At 32.8% G+C, this 21,913-nt stretch overlaps 1 protein-coding gene across 3 annotated transcripts in view; it reads left to right on the top strand.

Annotated features, from left to right (window-relative positions):
• The window catches only part of ANKHD1 (ankyrin repeat and KH domain containing 1), a 107,016-nt gene that overhangs the window by 60,642 nt on the left and 24,461 nt on the right, over positions 1-21,913 (top strand). For all 3 annotated transcript variants that reach the window (XM_054568340.1, XM_054568339.1, XM_054568341.1), the window contains 5 exons: positions 6,867-6,954; positions 9,086-9,213; positions 9,893-10,036; positions 11,095-11,197; positions 19,161-19,919. In XM_054568340.1, the coding sequence (XP_054424315.1) occupies positions 6,867-6,954; positions 9,086-9,213; positions 9,893-10,036; positions 11,095-11,197; positions 19,161-19,919 (1,222 nt within the window). The remainder of the gene's footprint in view (positions 1-6,866; positions 6,955-9,085; positions 9,214-9,892; positions 10,037-11,094; positions 11,198-19,160; positions 19,920-21,913) is intronic.

Genomic DNA, 21,913 nt, shown 5'->3' with positions numbered 1-21,913 from the left:
CTTTTTTTTATAAAAAGCCACGTTCTTTTTTTTTAGGTTGTATGTTGAATGAGTCCTTTCAGCTATCTCAAGGTTGTTTAAACATAAGTACAAATGACTTTCAGTCATGAAGGTAAAGTTGATTTACCTTTTTGAAACTTCTCTGCCCTCTATCATTTCAAGCACGTAGGCATATTAAATAATATATGGAAGAGAAACAAACTAAACTGGAAAATATGTAGCTACACCCGTAAACAAGACTAAAGAACTCTCTGGACTAGAAGTGGATCATGGATCCACGGTTGAAGCTGTAGGCCCAAGAAGAATTCAGGCTAAAAAAACATCGCCAGTGGGACTGGGATTTCAACCTCTATGGGGATATAGGGACCGAACACATCTCACATGGAGCAGAATAGATTGTGTCTACTTGAATGAAGCAAGGAACTGGGACCTTACTGTCCTACCTGTGAACTAAGACAGAAAAAAAGCTCCAAGCAGCTTCCCGCAGTTGCAGTTAGAAATTAGTTTAATTGTTCCTGGGAGAGAGGAGAAAAAAAGACAGCAGTAACTTAAACTTGGAGAACACCATTCTTTGACGTAGTGAGCAGAACTGAATTAATTCCATGAGACCAGAAACTGAAGCTACCAATACAAGATCTGAAATGGAATTAAAGGGCCAGACTGAAGCACCTGGCAAACGATCTGATGAGAAGAAATAAGTTTGTGGATGGAAATAAAAGAAAATAGGCTTATGCAAAAAAAGCTTATTCAAATAAATTATAAAGCTCAAGTGCAAATTTATATTGAGAGGTAGACAAAAGGCAAGCACACAAAAAGGAGCAAAACAGGAGACTTCATGCCCAAGGAAATTGACATAAAAGACTTTTAATCTTGAAAATTTTAAACACCCTTCTTTTAAACTATGACCAATAGCTGTAAAATGATGTGAGACAACAAAAGATGATAATTATGAATTAAAAACAGGTGAAATAAAGCAAATATAAGCTTTGGGGGCAAAATTGTGGAAATAAAAACTCAATATATAGCCCTGGCTAGTATGGCTTGGTTGGAGCCTCATTCCGTAAACTGAAAGGTTGCAAATTCAATCCCAGACAGGGCACGTAACCTAGGTTACAGGTTTGATCTCTGGTAGGGGCATGTATTGGAGGCAACCAATCAATGTTTCTTATGTCAACATTTCTTTCTCCCCCCACTTCCTCTCTCTTTAGAAGCAATGAATAAATGTACTGAAGGTGAGGATTTAAAAAAACAAAAAGCTCAATATATGAATAAACAGTATATTGAATACAATAGAATAAAGACTTAGTGAATCAGTATAAAACAAGAAATAACACAGTAGTATAGCTCAAATATGAAGAGAAGCTGAGAAAAAAAGGATAGATTGAGAAGCCCCACCAAACATCTATTTGAAGTTCCTGAAGGAGAGGTTAGAAATAGAAAATGGAGGCAATGTTTAAGGAAATAATGATGTAGAGTTTTCAAGCATTTAAGCCAGATATGAATCCTTGGTTGAAAAAATAACCACTAAGCAGAACAAATTAAACTAGAATTTTAAGGATAAAGAAAAATGTCTCAAAAGCTCCTGGAGGAAAAAATGCATTATTTACAAAGGAACAATAATAAAATCTTTGACAGCAGATTCTCATTAACAGTAATAATCACATCCTGCCACCCACCCTGCTGAGGTTCCCCAAGTTACCTGCGTAATACCACCCTCATCTTGCGTGGTGGATGTGGTAGAGCACAATTGACTGGCTCAGAATCTTAAACAGTGTCCATCTCAGTGTCACCCAAAAGTGAACTGTGGCAGATTACGCTGAGCCTTAATAAAGCATTGATTGATGTCTAAAATAATAATCACAGAAGGTAGTGGGGGTTAATATCCCCAAAATATCAAGAGAAAAAGCCCAAAATATAGAAATTTGTACTCACCTACCATTCCAGAGAAGGAAAAATAAGCATATTTTCAGATCTACAAAGAATAAAAGGCTTTACCACCTAAGACCCTTATTTAAAGATTTGTAAGGAGAAGAGTAAGGAGAAAAATGAACCCTGGAGGAAGGCCTGGGATGCAAGAAGCTATGGTAAGCAGATAAATGGGTAAAAACATAAATAAAAATTTTTTAGTATAAACCCTTTATTTCTATGATAAGAACAAAAGTAGTACTAAAATTCCAGACAGCAATAACATGAAATTCAGAAGTATATGTTAGAAGGTTAAAAGCCATTCTACAGGCCTGGTGTTGTTCAGGAGAGGAGGATCAGACACTAAATAGCTTTAAAGCCTTTGTAAGAAAAACAGATTAGTAATTAGAACAAACATAAACCTAATGAACTCATTTGTTAAAAGGCAGAGACTTTTGAATTGGATTCAAAATTTAGCAAATTCTGTTTTCAGGAGACAAGCCTAAAGCAAAATGAAAGGGAAAGGTTGAGAAAGTGGTAGAAAAACTATGTAAGGCAATATTAACATCAGACAAAATGGAAATTGAAGCTAAAAACATTTTTAGAGATAGTTGAATGCTCCTTCAACTAATACAACAATCACTATCAATAACTGACGATCTACGCTCCAAATAAAAGAGAAAATTATAAAATTACAAGAAAATTTGATTTACATTTGTTGTGATAAAATTTTTCATACTTCCATGAAACTAATAGATCAAGCATAAAACTATAGTTAAGAATAGAAAAATCTCCCTGACTGGAGTTCAGTGGGTTGAACATCGCGCCACAAACTGAAAGGTAGCTGGCTGAATTCCTGGTATGTTTCACTCACAAACTGATGTTTCTCTCCTCATTCTCCCTTCCCCTTCTCTAAAAATAAATAAAATCTATTTTTTAAAAAATAGAAAAATCAGGTTTCCTCTTTTAAATAAATTAATAGGCTATGTGTTCTTTTTCAATACATGGAACATGTATAAAAATTTTCCATGTTGAAGGCCACAAAATGCTTTTAAAACAAACTCCTTAATCATATGGTCTACATTATCTGATCTCCATTGCTTTAAAATTACAAATCAGCAATAAAATCTTTTTTTAAAAAAATCCTATACATCTAGGAAATCAAAAATACTTTTACATAATTTGTTACTTAAAAAAGCAAAATTACAAAGTAGAGATTCTCACAAAAACTACACATCAAAACTTGGGTACGAGGATACAACTGAAGTGGTCTGTAGAAGGAAAATTGTGTGTGTGTCTCTGTGTGTGTGTAATGAGAGTAAAGTAAGCTAATAGAAGAGCAGCAAAGAAGGAAGATAAAAGCAAAAGTTAATAGAAAACAAAAATAAGGATAGAAAGGAAAAAAATGTGTGAAAGCAAAATTAAAAGCTGATTAAAAAAAAAACTACTGAAATAAATCAAATAAGCCAAACTCTTTTTTCCAAAATGGGGAAAGGCACAGGTAAATCATAGACTTGATACAGTAGAAATCTTTAAGATTTGCAAGACAATCATACGAACAATCAATAAATTTGAATACTTAGCATGAAATTAATGCTGTTTTCTTGTAAATCTATAAATGGTCAAAATTGGCTCAAGAATAGGAACCCTCAGTAGAACAATAACCGTATTACAAATTGTATCAGTAATTTAAAGTCAGCCATCCAATGAAGGTAAGAAGCCAGATGGATTTATAGGCTTCACCAAATATTCAAGGAATAGATAATCCCTATATTATTCCAACTGTTCCCAAGAAAAGAGAAAAAATGTTTTTTATTTAATCTTTATTGTATTTTTTTCCATTATCCTTTATCCCCCTTATACCACCATCCACCCCTGCCCCGCTGCCTGCAGTTATCACACTGTTGTCCACGTCCATGAGTCTTTTTTCCTTTTTGCTCAATCCCTCCCTGCCCTCACCTCCCCCTACCCCCACTAGCTGCTCTCCATCCGTAAGTCTGCCCCCATTTTCCTTGTTAGCTCAGTTTGTTCATTAGATTATACATACGCGTGAAATCCTGTGGTATTTGTCTTTTTCTGACTGGCTTATTTCACTTAGCATAATGTTCTCCAGGTCTATCCACACTGTTGCAAAGGGTAAATTTTCTTCTTTTTTATGGCCAAGTAGTATTCTGTTGTGTAAATGTCCCAGAGTTGTTTTATCCACTCATCTATTGATGGACACTTGGGCTGCTTAGGAAAAAAATGTTAAACTACACAATATCTAAGTTTATAACCTTGGAAAATAATTTTCTTTGTCTATGTATATCCTGAAATTTTATTGATCCTGAACAAATACTGGCTATACTAATAAATGCAACATTCATAAGTAATATATACAAATCTGACTCCTAGTTTGAAAGGATTTAGTGGTCAGATATTTTGGTACAAATAATGTGGAATATACATAATGAGACATGAAATATTAATACATTATAAAATCATAGCATTGTTTCTCAAATGTAATTATATAGTTCAAAACCAAAGAATGAATATTTTTAGGGAGGAAAATAAACAGTTTTCAGACCGTTCATTTAAAAATTTCTTTAGTATGTTGAAATTTGAAATTTGATTTGGTCTTTGGACAGCACTTTCTGATTTATTTTATCAGCTAACATTTAAAATACACAGAGCTAACAGTTACCTGTATGAGTACTTTAAAAGTTTATTCTAAAGTAGGACCTTCAAAGTCTTTTGTCTTTGAGATTTAGTTATGTTGATGGATGTCACAGCAAGGCTTAAGAGATAAAGAAAAAGGAAAAGTGACATTGGTATTGCCCACCCATGCTTTAATAATGTACATAATGCAGGTAATGAAAGTCTTACTCTAAGTTTAGGTACTACTCTTTTTAACTTGCCTTTTTCTTATTTACTTAGTAGAAAATTAAAACCTCAAACTATAAAAGGGAAGATTTAAGAGATCAGTTATGCTTAGATTCCTTCTTGGTAAACAATATTCAGGCCCTTACTGTTTTAGATATTAGGTTTATAGTGGTACTCAAAAATGGATGCAATTGCTATTCTCATGGAGCCTACATTTAAATGGCAGAAACATGTTAACCAAATAGTTACATAAATTAATATATGATTGGAACTTTTGAAAAGGTGGTTCATAAGCTGTAAGTCAATAATAAAAAGAGCGATCTAGTTAAAAAGTTCAGGGATGTCTTCCTTGAGGATATAACACTTAATGTGAAGGATGAAAAAGAGCTAATAGGCAAGTATGATGGGGAAGAAAACAACAGCTTGAACAAAAAGGCCCTGAGGCAAGAAGGGAAATAAGTTGCTAAAAGAGTAATTTATTTCCAGTGTGTTGTTAGTTGTAATGATAAATTCAGAAATAAGTTAGATGAAAAACTGGACAACTTTCTAGGTCTTTCTGAGTAAAATTTTCATGGTGTATATTCTGTTTAGTTTGAATTACCAGAATCTTAGATTTATACCTACATTTGACTGTAAATTCAAAATCCATTCTGTAAGCCAGATTATGTTGGTATTATCTATTCATTCTTCCATACCTTCGAGTTAATAAAGGTTGTTGTCTAATCAGTATACAGAGTGGGGTAAAAGTAGGTTTATAGCTGTTCATATGAAAAATAATACAATTAAATAATAGTACAAGAATAAACTTAATGTATTCACAACTGTACACCTACTTTTATAAACAAAAGTCAAAGTATAAACTGATTTGTATAGAAGTTGAAAGATTCTACATCATCAAGATTTTTAAAATCTCTTTTAGAGTGCAATTCCTGTCACTGCAGGCCACTATAACATTTCCATTGAGTTGACAATCTTATTTCTCATTGTTAGTTTGCCTGAGTTGTAGATCAGATATAGTCCTGTAAATAGAGTAAATTGTATCCTTTTGGCAGAGCACACAATTTTTAAATTGACTGTGTGGTAGCTAAAAGATTCTGTTAATTAGAACAGAGCTGAAATAAAGCCTGACTTAATCACTGTTCTTTATCAAGTATTTCTTAGTTACAAAAGAGGATCAGAACAACAGAAATTAATGTGTTTGCATACACAGTGTTAAGTGCTACTTACCATGCAAGTATACTCCTCGTAGTGGCGTTTGATATTAGGATGCTTGGAAGCTGTTAATCATTCATTCCTCTTGCTGGCAACTTCCTAGAAAGAATAATAACAATCTTTATGCTATTATAAAATTGTTTCTTTTGCCTTTGATTTCAGATATTTAATTTCTACTCTAAGAAATATCTGCTCATTGGTGTGTTTTGTGTTCTCCTTTTTACTTACTGCTGAAATACCATAGTGTTTTCAGGGATTGGTTTTTATTCTATGATAGAGTTCTTATTGGCTTATGATAGAAGATCAAGATCTTCCTAATAACCTCACAATACTAAGGCTCCTTTCTCACAGTTCAGATGAATAGTTAGGAAAACATCTTTTTAATCTTAGGAATAAAAAGAAAAATATGGCCCTGGATGCTGAGGCTCAGGGGATTGAGCACCAGCCAGGAAACTGAAAGGTCATCGGTTGGATTCCTGGTCCGGGCACATGCCTGGGTTGTGAGCCAGGTCCCCAGTGGGGGTTTGCGAGGGGCAAATAGTCAATGTATCTCTCACACATGGATGTTTCTCTCCCTCTCCTTTTCCCTCCCTTCTTATCTCTCTAAAAATAAATAAATCTTTTTTAAAATGTAGTGATTTCTCTTTGGGGATCAAACCTAAACCTAAGTGTTTTCTTTAATGGTTATTGTTTGGTATGCAATATTGAACTTGACCTGAAAAGGTTACACCATCTAGTGTGGACTGAAATTAATCCTGTATTTTGGAGGAATGGAGGTAGGTTGTATAAGTATTAAACCTTCATTATGTCTATGTCATTGGCACTAAGTATTTAAAATAGATGGTTAATTAATTGTTACTGATGGATTATTTTTGTTTCTTTAATAGGAACATGAATCTGAAGGTGGAAGAACACCCTTGATGAAAGCTGCAAGAGCTGGTCATTTGTGCACTGTGCAGTTTCTTATTAGCAAAGGTAAAGAAAGTACAAGTGATCATTTCCAAACGGATGCAGTTTCTAAAGGAAAATCCTAAACTGTTGCAATTTATGTTAAAGCCACTTTGCCTGCAGCATAAGTGCTATATTCTAGTCTTTTGTTGCTGTATGTTATTTAGTAATCATAGAGTTCCTAAGGTACCTACTAGGGTTGATCTTTATTAGTTTTGAGTTTGAAGTTTTTAATCAACCAAGTAGTAGATGGTTACTCCCAAAAATTGTAAAAGCCAAATGTAAATGTCCAGCTATATTTAGTAGATAGAGTATGGTTTAGCAAATGATAAGGCAGTTCTGCTGGAAATGGGGAAGTGGGTAGAAGGGGGAAAGTCTGCTACTGTTGTTTATGGGACAGTTGGATTAAGTATACAAGGGTATTATTTATTAGTATATTCATTTAAATTTAGGCAAAGAAATTCAAATGATAGATGAAGAGGTAGTTCAATACTATTTACTATAGAAAAGTAAAACACTGTTGAACCCATTTTAGTTGAACCATATAAAATTGTCATTTTATACATAAAAATGGTATATAATACCAGCAATTTCATTTGGTTCTGTCTAACTTTGTATTATATTATTAGAGGTACTCTGGCATCTAATGAAAAATTCTAGTATAGGATCGTAAAATGCAAGGAAGCTCCACTTAAGTGATGTCATTTTATTAAAATAAAAATTTTATAGCTCTGTTATAAAATTCTGACATTTTGTACCACTAAGAATGCAGTATAATATTTTCTTATTTTTAATATAAAATATTTTTAATTGGATAAACAAGGTTTATTGTCTTCATATCATATTTCTGCTACCAAATAAGACCTCTCTTTACATAGTGTTATAACATATTCTGTGAAAATTATTTACCTCAATCACAGAGAAGTAATAAACAGATGGATAACCGTTGAAGTTCTCTCGTGCTCCTTTTCATTCCCAAAAACTGCCCTGCCAAGCATATAATCAGACTCATAAGGAATAGGAACACATTGATTGTAGCCTTCTTAGAATGTAGTAACTGCTAAATAGTCCTACCATCTAAATTTATTAACAACTTTAAAAATAATCTTATATCAATAATGTAAAGATGTTCATTGATGTGCCTTGCCTTCCCCAAGTTAGGTTCAGCTGGATATTTCTGAAAATGAAATAAATTAGTAACAGTTTCACCCATAGGTTTATTTTTCTGTTCATAATATAAGCTTGAAGTTAAGAAAGAAGGAAAAATGAATATTGCTATAGTCTTAACTATTTACTTTAGCCCTTTGAGGTCTGTGAAAGGTAGTTGAACTAAAAATCAGTACTGTTTTCCCAGGGGCCACAAACAGTTTTTCAAAAAGAGGCTAAGAAAAATTTTGTGTTTAGGTTTGCTTCAGGTCATATTGTACAAAGCTATTGAGCACTTTACTAAAATAGCCTTTCAGATAACATATTTGGATAATCTTGTCTTCTCTTCATATCCAGATCCCTCTGACTCTTAATATACACAATTTGAAGAATTATATTTTTCCTAAATCTGGTTTTTTAAAAAAAAATCTGTTTTCTCTACTTTGAGACCCAGCTGTATTTGCTACATTCTAGAAATAGATCAAAAATGTTTTTGAAACATTTTGAAAGTTACATACAATGCTATTATTTGATGCTTATGTTAACCTATATATATATTTATTAGTCTTAGTCTTCTAGATTTTCCATTTTAAAAGTGGTATTGAATGAACGAACTACAACCATGTGCAACAATGTGGATGAATCTCACAAATACTATACTGAGTGAGAGAAGCCAGATACAAACAAAAGAGTACATTGCATGACTTCATTCATATAAAATTCAAAAATTAAAACCAGTGTGGAAGTCAGGATAATAATTACTGTTGGAGGGGTGGGTACTGACTGAAAGAGGGCACAAGGTGGGACTTTTGGTATGCGGATAATGTTCTGTTTCTTGATCTGGGTGCTGGTGACACAGGTATGTTCACTTTGTGAAAGTTTTTCAAACTGTACAATAATTATTTATGTGCTTTTTGTATATTATAGTTAAAAAAGGTGTTTACAGTGATACCGCCTGTGAACTGGCTTGATTTCAACCTTTGGTAAAATTGCTGCGTATTTCTCTTTGAAGGTGCCAATGTGAATAGAGCTACAGCCAATAATGATCATACAGTGGTGTCGCTGGCATGTGCAGGAGGTCACCTGGCAGTTGTTGAACTACTCTTGGCTCATGGAGCTGACCCTACTCATCGACTCAAGGTATTCTACTTTAAAATAAGTGAATAAATAAATAATGTATACATAGCTGTTAAAGTATATTGAGAAAGAACTTCTTAATTATTCTTAAATTTTAGAGTTCTTGCTCTGGGTAATAGGCACTGTTGTGAATTTGACAAGTTGCAAGTACAGTTTATATAAACGTCTTTGCTTCATTTTATTATTCAGAATTATCTTAATTCCAAATGGCTGTTTTGATTTATCACGTGGCATATTCTTTTTCTATATTACCCCCAGTTGCTCTCCATTATAGAGCTTTGAATTTGTAGTTACTTCCAAAGTACCCGAGGTCTTTTCAGTCTTATTTGATATTTATAGTATTTTGAATATGTGCTATGATGGCTGAAGAAGTTAATATTATATTTTCTCTAAATATTTTTTCCTGGGTTTCATGTACTATTCTTTTGCATTCCTATCTTTCTGTTTTAGTAAGTTTTCGTTCTACTTTTAAAATCTAGTTCTTCCCCAAATACATCATTCAGGCCAAAAGCTTTAATTAAATAGGTGTCCTCTAATACAATATAAGTTTGTCTGATCTCTTAGTGCTTAATATTCATACTCTTTAAATGAGTTTTGATTTTATGTGAGTTGCTAAGAAATTAAATATGTATAGTAATCATATAAGAAGAAATTTACAAATAATTGTGTCATTGTTTCTCAGGATGGCTCAACAATGCTCATTGAAGCTGCAAAAGGTGGCCATACTAATGTTGTTTCTTATCTGTTGGATTATCCAAACAACATTCTGTCAGTTCCTACTACAGATGTATCTCTGCTCACTCCACCTTCTCAAGATCAATCTCAGGTAAAGTAAAACAGAGCTTATTTGTAAATATAACTGTTCTTGAAATATTGTTTTTTTCTCTTTTATATATAGAGATAAACATGATTGGAAATTATCTAGGGTTTATTTTCCTTAAAGCATGGGAAATTTTTATCTTATTTACTAAAAACTGTTTTTAAAAAAAAAAAACCAACAATACCAAATATAAATACAAATATTCCAAGTTGTCATCTTACTACAACTAGGTCTTTAGGGTTTTGTTGTTTTTTTTTTTTAACTTTTTATTTATTGATTTAGAGAGAAGAGAGAGAAAGTGATAGAGAAACATTGATTTGTTGTTCCACTTATTTATGCACCCATTGGTTGAGTCTTACATGTGTCCTGACCAGGGATCAAACCTTCAACCTTGGCATATCGGGACAATTCTCTAAGCCAGGGCTAGGATTGTTTGTTTTTTAATGAATGCATAAAGCATAATTTTGAACTAAGGAAAAGTTTTTCCCTTAATACCTTCCAAGACACTGTTATTTATCCTAGTTATAACTACTCTGTCAACCAGCAAAGTACAGTTAACCAGGATATATGCACCAAAAGTTCATCAAGGTATTTTTTAAACCTACCTAAAAATACAGCGAGAATATTGACAGTATACTAAGCATACAGAGTTCAGTGATATCTTAAGTTCTTGTCTACAAAATTATCCTGAGAACTGCTAATACACCCCAATTCAGGAAATATGTGGAATTTTTTTTTCTTTTGACCCATGTGAAATTTGAACAAAGGTAAATTGGCTAGAGGATATGTGGCTTGTACTTCTAGCTTAATTGGAGTTAGCAAGGCTTTGGCAAGAGAGTAATATTAATTCCATGTATTTTAAATCATTCATCATTTGTAGATTGCCTGAATTTGTCCAGTCAGTATTCTCAGAAATTATTCCTTAGTGGGGGATTTTTTTTTTAAGAAACAAAAAAGTTAGTTTGGTGGTTTGAAGAAAATCTAAAACAGGATCTCTGTTTAATCTGTGGACCTTTGTCTTATTCTTTGGTCTGAGATTATTTTTTTCTGAGTTGACTTTTTAGGTTCCACGTGTACCAATGCACACACTCGCCATGGTTGTACCTCCCCAAGAGCCTGACAGAACTTCCCAGGAGAACTCCCCTGCCCTTTCAGGAGTACAAAAAGGTTAGCTTTTGAATTATTTTTCTTAAAATGGGTATTTTATTATCTAATTAATGAATTCATAATCCCATGATTAATTGAGGTAGGTAATTCTGAAAATGCTAATATTTCTTAAAGATTGCTTAAAATAGAAAATACATTAAATACTAGGAAAAAATACTTCTCATTTTCCTGTTACCATACTGCAAGGTGTAGTTTTTATCTAACATGGGTGAAAAATGAAGAAACAAATTAAGTTCTTGATTAAATTAAAGCAGTGAAAATTCATCATTCATTTCCCATTTGACAGTTCTTTAACTAAATAGTAGTGTAATATGAAAAATGAAAATATTTCATATTTCATAATATGAAAATTAAAATATAAGACTAAGTCTTCGTAACGCCAATTCAATTCAGTGAGTGAGAAGTTTAAGAATTCCTAAATTTAGTTTCTTTCACATAATGCAGAATATAGTGGATTCACAGCTGTCAGTATGTGAACCTAGACAAATAACTATCAAAGAGTATATAAATAATATCCAAATAAATATTAAGGAGTATGAACTATTTAAAGGACTCAAGTTTATGAGCTTTGATATTTTTTTTCTGTCTTTTCACTGTAGATATAAATAGCCACCTTCACTTGATCATCATATATAGTTATGTCTGAATTCTCTGAAATAAGAAGATAGGTACTTTGTTATCTACATAAGAACAAATATATGAGTCTAATTCATTCAGTATATGATAATCCAGTCCTAGATTTTTGAAATCACAATGGGGTGTGTTAGTGTCTATTAGTATCTTTAATGCTGTGTTTTAAGAAAACTTGGTTAGGGCTAATTGTTAAAACAGCAAACAGAGGCTTCTTTCAAATTAGGTCAGTTTTAGTAATTTAGAGTATTGAGGGCCTTCACCAAGGATTATTTCATTTTTAAACTGTTAATTTCAAATTTATATGATAAAAATACAGGTAAAATGTCTGTCATCTCTCTGACTTATGCTAATTCTAGCAGCTTTCCACAGGACACATAGCTATTCAGACTTTTCAGAAAATGAAGGCTGCCATTTGTAATCTTAACAAATAAAAAGCAAATTAAGCATGTACTTGTTAAGGAATCTGGGTCTCATATGAGCATCAGATAGTTATGTTGCTCAGGTTCAATATTGAAACCCAATATTGAATAGGAAAATATTGAAACCCAAATACCTCTGTTTTTGTTGTTTCTTGTTTGGCTAAACCCTGTAGAGGACTGTACTAACTTTGGCTAGGGAGATTTAGTACTAAGTAAGAAATCTTTAGAAATATGTATTATTAACACGGACCACAAAATAACCAAGAAATAAACTAGGAAAAACGTGAAGTATGTGTAGAGAGAAAGTAAAATATTTTAAATTTAAATTTAATATGTAAGTAAACTGAAATGTTTGAGTAGTGATATTTTTAATTGATACTCAAGTGAGTAATCATATTTTTGCTTATTGAGATACCTTCTTACATAATCCACTCATTTTATTCACTTTGTTTTATTACTTAGTAGTATAAAAGTGAACTACCTTTTAAGGAATCTTTCATTTTTTAAATTATTAGTTAGGAGAAAAAGTTAACACTCTAGACAGACACTTGGGCACTTGGGGTTGCTGGCTGCCAAGTGACATTGCCAAAGTAATATTTATTTATGCAGGATCAAACTGTATAATGCATTGTATTAAGATGTAATGTTAGGATAACTCATGTGCATCACAGAATGTTATATCAGTATGAATTAGGAAAAGTTAGTTGATATAATAAAAGTGCATGCTGAATCTACAGGATAGAAAAACCTATCTTAAATTATTAAAGATATGTTATTATATTTTTCTCCTTAAAGTGACTTTTTCTCTAAAACTTCACATTTATGTCTCTAGAGAAGTTTCTTTGAGTGATGAAACTTGATGTTTGAGCCTTTTGTTTCTCTTAAGCCTACATATTACATCAGTGTTGGATATGTGATTAGGGATAAAGGAAGGGTTCTTATTCTCTAAGACTCTCTTACTTTCCTCTTCTAGCAATCATCTTTTCAAATTCTTATAACATTTGACTTCTGTGTGTTTTAAATAAATCTTTTTATTACTTATACCTGTATCCTTTTAAAATACATTCATGCTCTTAAATCTTACCCAGGTGTCATATATCTATATATATAGATATATGACTGTCTAGAGTGTATCTATATATAGATAGATATTTCCTAATCACATGCTTTTCTTTCATGACCCATGTGCACCATTGTCTAGGCTCTGTCCATCTTGACCCATGTTCTCCTGATTTAGGCAACTAATCTCACATCTATTGTTGATTTTCAAGAATTTGCGATTGTAGGTGGTACCTGACAGACCTCAGAATCACCTCTATAAACAAAATGTGAAACTAGGTGAAAGTGATATGCTCAGTTTTCCAGCATTATTTAGCTTTATTACATATAGTTGTGAATATTCCAATGGGAAAGGATATATAAGTAGTGTCAACCTTTGTCTTTCAAAATCAATTTTTAAAATAAATTTGTTGACTGAAGCCATTTGTTGCATCTAACTTATTTGTTGTAACTGGTTCTACAGAGATCCTAAAAAGGGGGACTCAATTATCTTATGCAGATTTACAGTTTAGAATTTAATCCGTTGACATTTAACAAAGCATTTAACTGATGTCAGGATAAAAAGAAATACACATCTTTTGTGGGCACTTAAGAGTCCTCTTGAGGAATATTTTTCTTGCTCTGAACTCCTACAGCACTTTATTGGTCTTCCTTCAGGCTCTGGTCACTCCTACCTCTGTCTCATACCTTTGGACCCACACATGGAAGGTTGAGTTAATCATACTCAATTGCTGGTGCTTTGACGTTGTGTCTCTTCTCGTTTTACTTATTCCCTTTTATTCCTCTTCAGATTCCCCTGCTTGCCCTGTGGGCAGTCATTCTGTTTTGTTTGATATGCAGGTTGTTTTGTTTTTACAAATTCTTATGTTTAGTGCTTCATGGGTATTTTTAATTTACATAAATGGTATTGTGCTGTAATCCCATGTTGTTTTTTACTTTTTTAACTAAACACTGTTTTTAAGATCTAGTTATGTGTCTACCTCTAGATTGTTCCTGACTGTAGCACAGTGCTTCACCCTGTATATCCTCCATTTTTTTACCTGTCCTTTCTCCCAGGGATGGGTACACAGTTGTGTCTCGCTTCTCACCACCACAAACAATGCTGTGATGAAAATCCTGATACAGTTCCCTCCTGGATCTGTGTGAGAATTTCTTTGGGATAAATTTAGGAAGAGAATTGCCTGTCGCATGTTTGTCTGAAAGTACTATTACACAAATTTGCTCTCTAGAATGGCTAAAAAGCAGTTTACACTTCCACCAGCAATGCATAAGGGTTCCTATATACCCCCATCTCCATGCCTGCCAGTCCTTGGATTTGTCCTTTTATTTGGACTTGAATATCTTTTATCTCCTCTTTTAGATTGTAAGCTCCTCAAGGGCAGGGTTTATGTTGTTTATCTTTGTATGGTCCACTATGCCTTGCTTGTACTAGATGTTCCAGTATTTGTTGAATAAACTAATGAATGCCAGGCTAAAGAATATAGATTACTCTGAGGACAAAAGAAGAATATTAAAATTTTTAAGAATGGAGACATTGTGATTAAAGAGAATGTTTTTTAAAGAATTAATCTAAAAGTAGTATTCTAGAATGGCGGGGGAAAGATTGAAAACAGAAATATTAATGTAAAGTAAGTATTAAATTAACATGTTGCTTTATATTCGAGAGTGAATAGGTAACATGGAAAGTTCTTGTGTTTTTATACCAAATCATTAAGTGTTGAGAAAAAATATATGTATAGTGAATTAAATGAATATTCTTCTGGGAATTTTACTACTGATATTTTCTAGTTTAGTAGATTTCCATTATGTAATCATACTTACATGAATTACATATGCCCAGATTTAATAATGTCTTTTAACATATAACTGCTTATAGTAAAAGGCAGAAGGTTGAAATAATCTCTTAGCTTATAACACAGATGCTCTATCTTTGGACACTCTTGGTTAACCTTACTGTGTGAAAGGTTGATAAGCATGCCCTGTTACTGTGGGGAATTTTGAGACAGATATTTAGACATAAACGGAAAGAATGAGTCAATTCTAGGCCAATGACTTTCATTTTTTACTATGACCACAGTAAGAATATTGAAACCAAGGACACCATTTACATCTATTTACCCAAACACAAATTCCATTACATAGTATATACTCTACTACATTTGATGTACTGTGTTATTTTCTATACTACTTGATCGTTTTTTTCCTATCTCTATTGAAGACCCAGTTGGGAATGCTGTTTAAAAAAATCATTCTTTTAAAACACATTACTCTAGTAAGCTGCTATGTAGTGATATAAGAAAGCAAGGAATCACAGACCAAAATTTATATTTGATTAGACAAAACGAAGTAAGAAAATATAAAATCAAAGCTAGATCTATTTGTACATCATGCATTTTGTCCTTTGGCCATTATTTTTCTATTGCATAGTATATTAATTACTTTAGACACAAAATGGTACAATTAACTCATTTTAGTAGTAAACTAAATATTTGGCAAGTACACATTTACCTCATTTCCTCACTGCCCATAAAAAAATAAAGGCCACATTCTAAGCTGTCTCTATATCATGGTTTCCTATTACAAATACTTTCTACTTGTATTAATAGAAGAAAAATAAAAGAGCAGGAAGTAGAATAGAAATCAAACCAAAAAGATGAGATGGTGACTTTTCCTAAATTCCTAGAGAGTACTTTATAATGTTATTTGGTGTTACCAATGAATAGATTTATTTATGTATATGTGACAGTGAGAGATGTTGGAAGGAGACGAAAATTCTTATTTTCTAGCATCTTATATATTACTGTCTTCCTACTAACTGAAAATTTGTTGCTAAAAGGACACTTGCCACATTCTCTACTTTTCTCCAAAATTGAAAGTGTTGCTTCAGCTTCTAGGAATGATTAAGTTACATTATTTATTTTTAAACAACCTGCTTTATTCTTAATGTTGTTACGGATTGTATTAGTGCTTTGTTGTGTATCCAGGCAATTCCACTAACTCCATGGTTACAGACACTCAGCCATTGACTCTTTGGGGAAGAACTGCTTTCTCTTCATTGCTTTCACCATCCTTTGTTTTTACTGCTACCTATATTCTGGACTTATAGTTTCTATATTCAGTTAAGTTATTTTTAATAATCTTGTGTTCTAAACTTCTTGCATCTTATTCGTTAACAAAAAAGGGCCATTCCTGATACTGTCCTCAAAATTCTAGTCTTATTTGGATCATCTTATTATTTATAAGATTTTTAATTTGTGAACATACAATATGTTCATATAATTACCAGTCTGGTTAGTGTTGTACTCATAACATGGATTTCCTTAATCTTATATACAGATTACATAGCAACTATACAAGGGTGTTTTGAAATTAATAAATGTTTAAAGGAGAATTTAGTCTTTGCAGAATTTCTAAATTTAGACTGCTGATGTCATTGAATTTTCACACAAATGAAAATTTCCTTGCTGGGCTAGCAGAGTTATATATTGCTATTCGTGTTGGCTAACCTCCCTTTTCTTATCTGTTGATTCTCATTAGGTACTTTGAACAAATAAATCCAAACCATGGATTCCTATATAAGCTTATGGAAATATTTATAAAATTATCTCACAAATCTAAAGGTGTTTCCTCTTAAAGGATAAAGTCTTTCCCCACCACTTCGCTCAGATAGGAGTATAAAATTTGAATAAAGACAATATATTTTGCTGAAGTTTTCATTTAAAGAATAACTAAATCTCTTAAAGGGGTGGCAGTGATTTTGGAACTGTGGTCTTCTGACCTTGTTAAAGACAGTTTCTTGTGGAAAAACTGTTAAACTTTGTCAGTAATAAAACATGTTGCAGATATTTGAGATACTGCAGTTTTAAGATCTAGCAAAAAAGCAGTTGAATCTCTGATATTGCTCCTCAATGGTTTTGTCACCCTCTTGCAATTCAATATGTTTCAACATCTGATGGGATATTAACATCAAGTTCTTCTGAACTTGAGAATTATTTTGAATGTTTGAATGATCTATTTTTTGAATTAAGTTAACTATGTTACTAATATATATTGACTACAATTCAGAAAAGTAAACAAGTATTTCTTACCCAGTTCTTTTTTTAAAAGAGCTTCATTGTTGTTTAATTTAAATACCATAAAGTTCACTCATTTTAAGTGTACAATGCAATGAGTTTTAATAAATTTACAGAATTGAATAACCGTCACCACCATCAAATTATAGAATATTTCTCTTTACTCCAAAAGATCTCTCATAATCAGTCTTCATAATCACCACTATAACCCCTGGCAACCACTACTTTCCCTTCTGTCTCTATAGATTTGATATAGAGTTGCACAATGTATGGTCTTTTGTGTCTGCCTTCTTTCACTTAGCATAGTGACTTTGAACCTTTTTCATTACATGGTATACATAAACTAATTACTAAAATTCTACGGCCCACCAAAAAATACATTTTTTGCCAATCTGACAGAAAAGATAGGTATAACTTTGCCCTGGCTGCTGTGGCTCAGTGGATTGAGCTCTGGCCTGCTAACCAAAGGGTCACCAGTTCAATTCCAGTCTAGGGCACATGCCTGGGTTGTGGGCCCAGCAGACTGCGCGCGAGAGGCAACCACACATGGATGTTTCCCTCCCTTTCTTTCTCTGTCCCTTCCCCTCTCTAAAAATAAATAAATAAATAAAACCTTTTAAAAAAATAGTTATAATATTGATTCATTCACACTGGATGGCTATTGTTGTGTTGGCTGTTGTCATTTTTTTGTTTGACTATGTAAGTGAAAAGAGGTCAGTGCCCCTGACTAAATAGTCAGGTATTGCATTTTTAAAAATTCTTGTGGCATACCAGTGTATCGCGGCACACTTGTTGAAAATCGCTGACTTAGCATAATGTTTTCAAAGTCCATCCATGTTGTAGGATATATCAGTAGTTTGTTCCTTTTTATTCTGAATAGTCCCATTCTTCCTAAACAAGAAGTTTAAGCCTTGAATTAAAGTGGTTATTATATATATCCGCCACTTTATGTCCAGATACTAGGATTGTTAATATTGATAATTATTTTGTCATGAGGGGAGTAACTTAAGCATGATGTAAAACCTTAAAATAATACACATTTACTTTATTTTTAACATACATTTTCACTATGAGTAATCTTACATGGGAAATCTGATTTTTCTCCTAGGTAACTTCGTTTTTTTTCTCTCATAGACTTTTACATGGAGAGTTTCCTTAAACTCAGAAAAAAATTGTCCTTTTTAGTATTAGTGTTCAGGTACAGAAGTGTTAAAGACTAAATGGAAGATTTTACAAGGATATGTCTTCAGAAAACTGATTTCACATTACATTTTAATATATTACGCATTTTTTGGCAATTTGGAAGACACTTTCATCTACAAGTTACAGTTTCATGAAGTATTCTTTTTGTGCACAATTAATATTGTACAAAGAAAAATTGAACAGTTAAGCTAACATTAATGGCATCTTAACACTATTTTTATGTTGCTTTACTTTTGATGTTCTTTAAAAGTGTAGTTAAGTAAGCAGAATTTTGAGACTCTTTCCTCTTTCTCTTTTCTTTCTGTCCTGTCTTAATTTCCAAAATGCTCCTATTTTAAAGATTAAATTTTTCTTGTTTAACAAAATCACATTTTTGAATTAGCAACTTCCCAGTTTGTACTGTTAAATAGATGAGTATAGTCTTTAATCTACCTACCACTGTGTGAATCTTTGAACATTCATTCTACAGCATTAGTTATAATGGTTTGGGGAGGGAGGTCCATGTGTGTGGGAGGGGGAGCTGATTTTTTTTTTTTTTTAGCATGGCACTTTTTCAAACATTTTTCATGTGCTTAGGTACATCCAAGCAGAAGTCCAGTTCCCTGCAGGTAGCAGATCAGGACGTACTGCCACCTTTTCACCCATACCAGCCTTTGGAGTGCATAGTAGAGGAGACTGAAGGCAAGCTGAATGAACTGGGACAAAGAATTAGTGCTATTGAAAAAGCACAGCTTAAGTCATTGGAGTTAATTCAAGGTGAACCTCTGAACAAAGATAAGATAGAAGAACTTAAAAAGAACAGAGAAGAGCAAGTCCAGAAGAAGAAGAAAATACTGAAAGAGCTGCAGAAGGTGGAAAGGCAGTTGCAGATGAAAACACAGCAGCAATTTACCAAAGAATACTTGGAAACCAAAGGTCAGAAAGACACAATATCTCTACACCAGCAGTGCTCTCATAGAGGAGTTTTCCCAGAAGGGGAAGGAGATGGTAGTCTCCTAGAGGATCACTTTTCAGAGTTACCTCAGGTTGACACAATCTTATTTAAGGATAATGATGTTGATGATGAGCAGCAGTCTCCACCATCGGCAGAACAAATTGATTTTGTCCCAGTCCAGCCTTTATCATCTCCGCAGTGTAACTTTTCCAGTGACTTAGGTTCTAATGGGACAAATTCTCTTGAACTTCAGAAAGTATCAGGTAATCATCAGATTATAGGACAGCCTCAGATTGCTATTACTGGACATGATCAGGGGCTGTTAGTTCAAGAACCAGATGGACTAATGGTTGCAACTCCAGCCCAGACGCTTACCGACACTCTTGATGACCTGATAGCAGGTGGGTTAAGAAATATATCTGTAATAATTCTCTTTAATCTGTGTGCTCAACTTCTTTATGTGACCCTCCAAAAACACCACCTTTGTACTTTTACATTTTAGAACTATCTTTGTAAAATTATTTCTTGAAGTGTTTTGGAAGTGACCTTAACTAAACTCAACAACAGTGATGCACAAAAGTGTGTTTGCCCCTGTTCTTTGTTTTTATTTGCAAAGGCAAAGGAATAAAGTTGCCATGATCTTTTATTTTAGACCTTTGGTATCAAAACCACCGTGTGATAGATCTCAAAGTAGAATTTCTTTGTAGGCTTTAGAGATACTGACTTAAGATTATACATTAAATTTTCCTGCTAGTGATTTTGATGTTTGGAAATCAGAATTCTAAATCACATTGCTTTTTCTTTATTTATAATTGTATTAGCCCAATTTAAATGTTTTTAATTAAAAGGGATGTTCAGAGAAAACTATAAGCATTCCGTGTTGATACAGTGTTTGTTGTTACAGTGTTTGTTGTTACAGTATTTAAAGTTATAAATTACTATCAACTTGATGATGGTTTGGAGATTGAGATTTTTATATTAACTGTCTTGATGAACGCATACAGACAGAAATACAAACACAACACACACAGAAGGGCGTGGTAACATTAACGTATATGTTTCTGGTTTTCTTTTTTTTTCTTTTCTTTGGTGGAATATTACAACTAGATATGAAATGAGGTGCACAAGTTTACTTTCCCTTTCATTGTCCTTGCAGCAGTGGGAAAACAGTGCAATTAATCATTTACCTTCCTAAAGATGGCTGGTGAATGTATCACCTCCATGAGAGCCCAGTTCAGAAATGCAGCCAGATGGCTGTTGACAGTGGATGAAGACCAAGAACTAAGATGTAGCTGGAGTGATATTCAAAGGCAGGCCAGTCCTCTGTCTCTTGATTGCAACATTTTTTTTTCTTACTGTTGTCTGTTTCTTCCTGTCATATTCTCCTCCCCTCCTCCCAACCCAAATATGCTATCCCAGTTTCCTTCTTTTGTGAGCCTTTAGTCTTCCTAATCTTTACTGAATCTTTAAAAATGTGGAATAAGATTACTTAAATCAGGAATTTTGTTGGGTATGTGTATGAGTTCCAATGCTTATAGAATTGTAATATAGCCTGTGGGCTCCTCTAATATGTAATAGGTATCACTGTGCAGAGGAGCAGTACCTTAGTTTTTGTAAAGACAATAAAAATTCTGGGAAATGTTTTAAGGAGGTAGAGTCTTTAATTTGGATTTTTATATCTTCAGCCCACAGCCACTTAACTCAAATTAACTTTGTGTCATTAGCATTGAGAATTGTTATAAATTATGAATAAACTCTTGTCGTTTGTTTATAGTTCTGATTTCTAATCTGGGTAGAAGCAGATATTAGAGTATGAACTGTGATGATGAATAATAATGAAACTGGTGATCTGGAAATAATTTTTAAGACATAGGATTCTATAAACAGCATTGTAGTGTTCCTAATGAAATACTCAGTTATGAAACTCACTTTACTGATGGATCTAGTTTTGTTGTAACTTTGGACCTGTATTTTCTTTTTTTTTAAGAATGTGTAAGCAGCCCTAAAACTTAACTTATAGATAAGAACTTTATTATAATATTAATAGACGGTTGGACAGTTCTTTTAGGGGAGGTCAAATTTTATTCACTGGTGAATTTGTTAAATTGAAATGGTCTTTGACAAAGTTAATGTGAAACTTCCAAAAGCTTATATAGAAAACATCTTTTGATTATATATGACATTAATAAAAACTAATAACTTAATTTCTGTTACACATTAATATCTAGTGATAGTTGACCTGTCATATTGTACAATATTCTTTTATTAATAAGTCTTAATTTGTAAATCAGCCAATAAATACAAAACTTTTGTTCATGTAAAAATTTTCCATTACATCTAAATTAAATCTAGTTCTCATGCCTTGAATTTAATAAATGAGAGAATACTGTACATT

This window comes from Pteronotus mesoamericanus, unplaced genomic scaffold, assembly GCF_021234165.1.
Source record: "Pteronotus mesoamericanus isolate MK-2021 breed Mesoamerican mustached bat unplaced genomic scaffold, CSHL_Meso_final contig_2, whole genome shotgun sequence".
NCBI lineage: Eukaryota > Metazoa > Chordata > Mammalia > Chiroptera > Mormoopidae > Pteronotus > Pteronotus mesoamericanus.
The sequence above is the reverse complement of the archived record's forward strand: the minus strand, read 5'-3'. Positions and strand labels throughout refer to the sequence as shown.